This window comes from Gadus morhua, chromosome 18 (genome assembly GCF_902167405.1).
Source record: "Gadus morhua chromosome 18, gadMor3.0, whole genome shotgun sequence".
NCBI classification, from domain to species: domain Eukaryota; kingdom Metazoa; phylum Chordata; class Actinopteri; order Gadiformes; family Gadidae; genus Gadus; species Gadus morhua.
Window position 1 is genome coordinate 17,918,548 of NC_044065.1, and position 9,138 is coordinate 17,927,685.

A 9,138-nucleotide genomic window follows, 5' to 3' on the forward strand; every position below is an offset into this window, starting at 1 on the left:
CAGCCGCCGCATGATCCCCCCCCCCCCTCTCTCTCTCTCTCTCTCTCTCTCTCTCCGTCTCTCACTCTCTCTCTCTCTCTCTCTCTCTCCCCCTCTCTCTCTCTCTCTCCCTGCCTCTGCCCGAGCCACTGTGGGAATGCAGCGGAGGTAACGGGGTGCAGGGCTGCCTCTCTCTTTTTCCCATTCCCGGGAATCCTCCCCGAATCGGTGTCTTTCTGATCATCATGACGGACAGTTGGGGCGACGCGGTGGTCCGGAGAACCAGCTGAGAGGGAGAAGAGAGACGAGAGAAGGATCGGACCCGGGAACGAACAGTTGGATTCACTCCCTGACGCCCCCCCCCCCCCACACAACCACCACCACAACGCCCGCCCCCAACCCACTGAACCAACCCAGACCCCCCCCCCCCCCCCAACCAACCCAACAGCTCCGAGACCTCATCGCGTCGGCAGATCGCGCCAGCAGACCTCCATAGCAGCGCTGTCTAGTGTTCGGCGGCATCCGCTGTCTGGTTCGGAGTATGTCCGGAGGATGTCCAGGGAGGCAACTCATTCCAACTTGACCGACCATCAGTCGAATTAACGAGGCATGCATGGAGATAAGAGCGTTTCCGAAGAGGTACGGAGGTAAAAAAGGGACGCAAACTAAAGGATAACAACGGACAACTCCTTTAAAACCACCACGGATACTAAAGGATCGAATGGATCAGTGGGTCGGCGTTCACACGACTAAGAAGTAGTGAGGTCGGAGGAAAAAGAGCAGCAAACTGGAAATAAAAGAAAAACCCCGATGAGGCTGCTTGCTACCTTTGCTTGGGTGGGTTTAAACACGGGGGTTGCACACGTTCACATCCACGCGCGCACTCACACGGACGCATCCACATCAGAGGCTGACGCGTGCACGCGCTTGGATTAACAGCTCCGCTCCGAAGCCCCGGCGGATCGATATCGGATCAAGCCTGCGTTTCTTTTTTTGGCGGGGACTTTTTTTTTTTTTTTTGAGTCAACACAGGAGGATTAATAACCGGTGAACTACCGCGAGGCGGACCCTTCGTCTCGCTCCTTCACCTGTCCATAAAACTAGTGTTTGTGTGTGTGTTGTGCTCGGTGTCTACGTGCCCGCGGTGCGTGTGCTCGTGTGTGTCGACTCTCCGCCAGAGGGAGTGTATATTTGCTCGTGTATGCATGTGATTGCTGCTGCTGCTCAGCCAGCTTTTAATTACCAGCTACGCCATGTGTGCGCGCGAGCGTATGTGTGCGGATGTGCGGGTGCGCGTTTGTGCATGTGTGTGCGGCTAGGTTGTGTGTGCGCGTGTGCGAATACAGGTGGATGTGTGTAGTGTGTGTGTGTCTTTGTGCGTGTGTGTGTGTGTTGCAGGTGTTTTAAGATGCCCATCACTTCCTCTCCTCCTCCTCCCCCACCACATCCTCTCCATTTTCCACGCCCCTCTGTGATGAAGGCTTCCTGTTTGACCTCGCCGACATCTTGAAAGAGCAAAAAGGAGAAAAAGTAAACATACTAATCAATCAAATCAATCCGGAGCTATCTGTCAGCATGAGTGAGCGCTCCGACACAGGGACCCTGACGGCCATGACTCTGGAGGAGCCCGGGGCTGAGCAGGGCTCCCCCCGGGCCCCGGGGCCCTTGCGCTGCGGCCCCTGCGCCGTGTGGCCCCGGCAGCAGACCTGGCTGTGCGCCGTGCCCCTGGTGATGGGCTTCGTGGGCCTGGCCCTCAGCCTCATGCTCCTCAAGTGGATCGTGGTGGGCTCGGTGCAGGATTACGTGCCCACCGACCTGGTGGACCCCAAGGGCAGCCTTGGCCAGGACCCCATCTTCCTGTCCAAGCCCAGCCCCGCGCCCAAGGGCCTGGACGTGGCCCCCACCGGCGCCGGGGGGGCCGGCGGCACCTCGGCCGCGGGCTCCCTGTCCACCACCTCGGGGCCCCTCGCCGGTGACGGGGCCGCCTCGGGGCCCCGGTCTCGCTTCGGACCCCCGGCCAACCACTCGGGCAACGGCACGGCCGCCAACGGCGTGGACGGCGAGCGCGGCAACGGGCCCGGACACAAGCCGCCGCCGCACCTCCCCAACCACGTCGGCACCCGTGTGAGTGGAGGGGGCGGGGCTTCCGCCTCTTCCACCACCACCACCACCACCACCACCACCACCACCTCCTCCTCCGCGCCCACGTCCACGCGCACGCCGCGAGGGATGGCGCCCCCTAGCGGCAAGGAGGTGCGGAAAAACGGCAACGTGGGCAGCGGGCGCGGCGGGCCGTCCGCGCCGAGGCCCGGCCCGGCGCCGGGCCTCGGCGCTCCCGGGAGCACCACGCCCTCTTCGGCCGCGGCCTCCTCCACCGCCAGCGCCAGCAGCGCCCAGCCCTCGGTCTCCGCCAAGCCGACCTCGCGATGGAACCCCGGGCGGCAGGCCAAGGGCCCGGTCACGCGGCCCCACCACCGCTACAGAACACGTGAGTGGTTGTGTGTTGATACGTAGGTGAATGGGAGACCCCCCGTGGCCCCCATTGTTGTTCCCGCTCTAGAGAGGACAACTGATGCTCATTGTGCATTGTGTGTTTCTAATCCTGGTTGCAGAGGTCGTCACCATGCTCGCAGCGTGTGTATGTTTAGGGTTTGTACTTTGTTGGCATTTGCAGGGTTGTGTGATTCCATGTGGAATTGATTGGGTTCCCTGGGTTGTGTGTGGTTCTTGTGGGTTGTGTGATTTAACGATGGTTGCGTGTGTTGTTAACATGTTTGTAGTGTATACGCTGCAGGCGTAGGTTGTGCGTTTCTGTGTGTAATTGGTTGGGTTTATAGGTTGGGGATGGCTGCATGTGTTTTTGATTGGACACGTGGTTTTGTGTGTGTGTGTGTACACATACACACAATACACATACACACACACACACACACACACAAACCACGCTGTACGATGGGTCCACAATACAGAATACAATATACACAGGTTGTGTTTGCATTGTGTGCGCGTGTGCGTTTGTGCTTGAATACAACTTCACTTGTCGACACATGGCGCTGGGATGCTGTTGTTGTCCCTGTGCAGGTGTGTTTTCCCCTAGCTTGCTCAGCATATTCAGCGGCGCAGTGTTAGCTCCACATTATCATACATCACTGCCTGCGTGGCCCACGGTACCCCCCCCCCCCAACTGTGGGCACAAACCCGGGTGGAATAGTCCCGTCCTCATACATCATGATCCTCCCGGAGACCGGCTCCTCAGCTAGCTTCGAATCAACTTGCGGTAATTAGCGCAAGTGCTACGTTAGCGACTGGGGTCTCCGCGGCGGAAACAAGGTGAGTGCTCTTTCCGTGACTCACGCAATCAGTCGCTCGGAGGACACTTACCCTACTGCCACTCTTAAGAGTCTCTCAGTATCAATAGGAAGGTATTAAAAACACATATTGGTCTGAATTGCGGTGTCGAGATTGGCTGCGGGGTGGTGCGATGGTTGTTGGAGCAGTTTTGTGGCACGGTAAGGTGGTGGGCTCTCGGAGTTCTGTAGTGGGGGAGAGGGAAGGAGATTAAAGAGTGATGGGAGGATTGAGGAGAGAGAAAGATAGCAAAAGGGAGAGTCAGAGACAAAGAGCGAGAGTACAGAGAACGATATGAGAGAGAGATAGAGAGAGGTATAGAAGAGATAGAGAGATATGGAGGCAGAGCAGAATATAGAGGAGACGGGAGGCAGAGAGGGAGAGGGATTGGAGGATGCTGGCAGCAGAGCGATGAAGGGCTGGAGATTCAACCTTCATCCTGCAGCAGGCCTGAGAGAGGGAGGAAGGGGAAGAGAGGGAGAGGGAGGAGACGGATGAGAGATCGAGAGAGGGAGAGGAAGGAGGGAGAAGCCGAGCGGGTGCAACGGCAGAGAGAGAGAGAGGGGACAGAAGTTGGCAGATGAGAGAAATGACGGCAAGAAGGAGAGGGAGAGCATGTGAGATACAGAGAGAGGAGGGAGGAGAGTAGGAAAAAGAGAGAAAGAGAGACCAAGTGTCGGCGAGATAGATATTTATATGTACCGAGAGAGAGAGAGAGAGAGAGAGAGTCAGAGAGAGAGGAGTGGGAGAAACAGATTGCCAACAGATGGAGAGAGAGAGAAAGAAAGGGAGACAGAATGAAAGAGAATACTGTGTAGAGGCGAAAAGAAAAGAGATGAAACTGAGGGAGAGGGATGAGGATAATATTGTAACATACACGAGGGGGGGGGGGGAGCGGATTTGTCAGGCGAGGAAGAGATGGGAGCGCCTGGGAAGAATAGAGGAGAAAAGAAGACGGGGGGACGGGGGGGGGGGGGGGGTTTGACAAAGAGCATCGTGCCGAACTGACGGGAGGGGGAGTCGAGGTAGGAAATGGGGTGGTTGAGGAAGAGAGAGCGGAGGGGGGGGGGGGGGGGGGGTTATTAATGGAGGGGAGAGGGGGAGAGGGGGAGAGAGGGGGCTAAGGCTGGCGGGCTTCGAGGCAGGGGAGCAGTGAATTTCTGCAAACTTGGTGGTTTCGGAAATATTAGGAAGAAAGTCACCCCCTACTTGATCATTCTTCCCTCACAGAATCTGAGATGTGTCACCAGGGTGACCATGCATGGATGAGAGGATAAAGGATGGTGTGTGCGCGTGTCTGTGTCTGGGTTGTTATTTTTAGTCCGTATGGAGTGTTTGTGTGTATCAACGCATGTGCATGCATAACAACGGTGGTGAATCCGAATCTCGTATGCATGTGCGTGTTTGTATTTGAGTGGCTGTGTATGATAGTATTTCGGAGTATATTTGGCGTGATTTGGCGGTTATGTGTCTGTGTGTGTATTAGTGTGTTTGTGTGAGTGTTTGGGTGTGTATGAAACGTATTTTAATCTCAGAATAAGTCGCGGGTGTTCACTCTATAAGACCCTCATCGATCAAAGTTCATCCAGGTGCGTGTTTTTGCATACCAGTCTTTCCTAACCTGTATAGTCCCTATATATACCCACAGCCCCTTCAGTATTCCTGCAAGGACCCCTTCACCATCACCAAACCATGGGTCTAGGGTTGCTATTCACATTGTCGTGGCCGAGGTGTTTACAAGACTTCTCTTTTGTCTTGACCTTCTTGATCAGCCACAATCTACATCTGAACATCAACATCATTAAAGGTGCTTTAGGTAAGACTTTACACTCAACTTTATGTTTATTGTAGCGTTTTAGATATCCCAGAGCCGTTCATCAGCTATTAGTGAGTAAAATGCGCTGTGAGAATATCTGTTTAGAGTTCACTGCGCTTTTCTCTCTATAAAACAAGTATGATTTTAGACCGCTGGCTGAGCTCTGACCAATCAGGGCAGGTCTTCCATGATTTAGGAGGGGAATACATCTTCCATGTCAATCCCAGGTAGTTGAATGCAGCACTTCTCAAAAGAATAGCAAGGCAAGCAGGAGGAAGCCAAGAAGGAGGGAGATTTTATCTATAGTTTAGTAACAAAATCCATCTCCTCTGCATTTTTCTGCTCCCTCTTTACAGCTCCACAATCCTACCCCTTTAATGTTCATAAAGTTCAGTAGATATTATTATTTTACATCCGATTATTTTGTTTCTAGGTATAACTAAGCAAATACAACATGTCTAGAAGTACACCATGCCCAATCATTTTGCTTGGGGAATCCTTTCAGCGATGTATCCACAAACAGCACAGGGATGAGGAATGCTGTTGTGAAAAACCACAAGGCGTCTATAATGGAATCTCCTCTGTGTCTTTGGTTTAAAAGATCACCTCTTGAGCACAGTCACACTCGGGGTCTGACAAGACTACGTTAATAGAAAAGATAAAGCCTTTCAGCTAAAAATACACAACCAGTCTCCTGGATAAACACTAGAGATGTAGTTGCGACCACACTTGCGGATTCCGGTTCAACTTCATCTTTCCTTCTTCATTCATCAATCGGACCGATCGATGGTATTGATTCCCGATGGTTAGTTATTTATATCAATGATGGAATGCAGGTATCTGCTTTTATAGCTCAGGGCAAATCGTTTTCAGCATAAATGCAGTGGAATAATGTCGTTGATTCTGTCCAAGGGGCTTTACGTCCAGAAGGGTGCAGATGGGACCATCAATTGAGATTGTGTGCCTGTGTGTGTTTGTAGGTTGGAGCAGATCATATAGGAACACAAATGAATATCCTGCTTGGATTGTATTCAGGGGAAATCAAAGCATTAGGACGATTCTGCTGTTGGGGATTGTGTCCAAAGCATGAAAAAAAAGAAGGAAAGATAAACGATACAAAATAATGTAGTTTTTTCTGTGTTTGATATGGTCTCTCACTTCATACATGCTGTGTTTGTGCATGGTTATCCTTTGTGCTTTTGTTGGTGTATATGCCATGTAGAGATTTACTGATATTTTTGTTTTGTGGTTAAGCATAAAAAAAATATTTTTCAAGTATCCCGAATGAGCTGGAGATTGAAAAGCTGTAGGTTTTATGCCTCCCATGTGAACAGATTGGTAGATAATTGTTACGTGTTATTTATATTCTTTATCTGCTGCTCTGCCCGCTGTTTCTCATTCTCGTGTTTGAGCTCCGTGGTGGTTTATCCCCGGCCGGGCAGAGCCATGAGAAATTCGCACAAGAAAGAAATAAAATAGAAATCTACTTGATTCCGGGCAGCTGAGCAGTTTGTTTTCATTGTCAGTCAATCTTTTTCAGTTAATCATACGGTCTATAAAGAACCAAATTAATGTCTTCAGTTAGCTTGCTTTTGTCTGACAGGCAATTCAATTAAACATTTTCCTCATCACACATTCTAAGCTTTTCATTTTTGCACGAACCGCTCCGGTAGCTCTGCGCGACTCCTGCTCGCTGTGGCCGTGTGGACATGATACTTGGGTAAAAAGTCATGTAACGGTAATGGCTTTACTATGGATGAAAAAGTTGTGGATCAGTTGAAACCAATGGGGCGTCAAGCCATGTGGTGGGTCCATAAGTAACCGTGTGTCCTAATGGAGGTTGCGTGTGTTGTGAAATGCGATGCTATTCCGAAGAAAGGTGACAGGTGAGGTCAACATCATTTTAATATCACTATACCGTAGCCCCGCTCAAAACGGTAATTAATCTTTCACTGCGTGCTGGAGGGACGACACGCTCTCTCCATTACCAACCGTGTACTGTATGCCCCCTCATGTCACACACACACGCACGAATGCACGCACACACGCACGCACACATGCACGCAAGCATGTACACACACACACACACACACATGCATGAACACACACATGCAGTAAAAGCCGAAGCGTGTTTGTGTGTGTCTGTATGTGTGTTGCTGAGTGTAATTGTATTTTGTGTGATTGTGATTGTTTGAGTGTGCGGGTGTTTATATGTGTGAGTGTGTGTCTGTGTGTGTGTCTGTCTGTGCTAGTGTGTGTGTGTGTGTGTGTGTGTGTGTGTGTGTGTGTGTGTGTGTGTGTGCCTTAGTGTGTCTGTGTGCATGTGTGTGTGTGTGTGTGTGTGTGTGTGTGTGTGTGTGTGTGTGTGTGTGTGTATGTCTGCTCACCATATACCAATCACTGGGGGGCCCTGGAGATGGATGAGTGTGTGTTTCAAGCAACGGCCCCTGTGTTGTATTTGGAGGAAGGATGCGCTGGCTGGGGGCCAGAGAGCCACACACACACACACACACACACACACACACACACACACACACACACACACACACACACACACACACACACACACACACACACACACACACACACACACACACACACACTCCCCCCGTCCCCCCAGTGATGTGTGATCCTTATTTCACATGCACTGTACCGTTGTGTGAGAGAGCGGGAGGGAGGGGGCGTGGAAACGAGACAGGGAGAGAGGGAGAGAGGGAGGCAGAGAGACAACGGAGAGGGGAGCGAGAGAGAGACGTTGTACGGCAGCATGTTGTATATCACAGCCAAGTAAAGGACAGTCAGAGATAAGGGGGGGAGAGAGAGGGACAGAAGTGTGGCCTCCTGTTGTTCTCGTCTCCCAGGGAGAACACATCTGACGCGCCTCCTGACCCATCAGACATTGTTCAGTCTGGTGTCTGACTATGTGGTGATGTATATCACACTGTTCACACCGTGCCCTGCGATGGTGTACTGTTGTGTGATGTCATGTAACCACTGAGTGGTCGTGAGATTGTGTAAAGAGGGATTAAACACAAAGATTAAATCCCTCTCTCGCTCTCTCTCTTTCTCTCTCTCTGTCTCTGTCTCTCACTCTGTCTCTTTTTCTCTCTTTTATATCTGTATGTCGCTTTCTCTCTCTGTCATTCTGTCTCTCTCTCTCTCTCTCTCTCTCTCTCTCTCTCTCTCTCTCTCTCTCTCTCTCTCTCTCTCTCTCTCTCTCTCTCACCTAGTTCACATTGAGGGTGTTTCTGCCTCTCTCTATTGCAGTGTTTCCCAACACTTTGGGCCCGTGACCCCATTTCTAGCTCTAGAAATGTTTACGACCCAAACTTTAACTTGTTCATCTATTTCCACACAAATCGTTTTTACCCAATCAACATCTGCCAGTACTGTCATTGTGGTGGTGAGCGTAATGGCATCGCTGTACCACACACTAGATGATTAGTATTAGCTCGCTTGTGCCTATGAATCATTAGGCAGGCAGTTTGTTTAGACAGGAAAAATAAGAGTGGTTTGCTAAAATGGATCATTAAATATCTATAGCTCATGTCAAAACTGCGGCTCCGTACACATATCAAAGGAGCCCATGTTGGCCCCAACCCCAAGGTTGGCAACCAGTGCACTAGTGTGTGCGTGTGTGTGTTTGTGTGTCCGTGTTTATGCATGCGTGCCTGTACGTGTGCCTGTGTATGTGTGTGTGTGTCTTCATGTGCATGTGTGTGTGTGTGTGTGTGTGTGTGTGTGTGTGTGTGTGTGTGTGTGTGTGTGTGTGTGTGTGTGTGTGTGTGTGTGTGTGTGTGTGTGTGTGTGTGATCCAGATTGATAGAGAGGGCTGGGAGCGGTGGAAGGATTTAAATGACCTCGTAATCCAATCACCTTCCTCAATAAATGCGTGGTGTGGACACATATGGATTCAAACTGGATTCATAATATCAACACACTGAATCATGTAGTGCAAACACATTTGGATTAACTGAATTCATAGCGTGTAAACA

At 51.1% G+C, this 9,138-nt stretch overlaps 1 protein-coding gene across 1 annotated transcript in view; it reads left to right on the forward strand.

The window, feature by feature from the left end:
* Window positions 1-425: 425 nt before the first annotated feature.
* nrg3b (neuregulin 3b) overlaps window positions 426-9,138 on the forward strand; it is a 200,913-nt gene continuing 192,200 nt past the window's right edge. Inside the window, exon 1 of the mRNA XM_030339965.1 lies at window positions 426-2,467. Within this exon, the coding sequence (XP_030195825.1) occupies window positions 1,555-2,467 (913 nt within the window). The 5' untranslated portion in view covers window positions 426-1,554. The remainder of the gene's footprint in view (window positions 2,468-9,138) is intronic.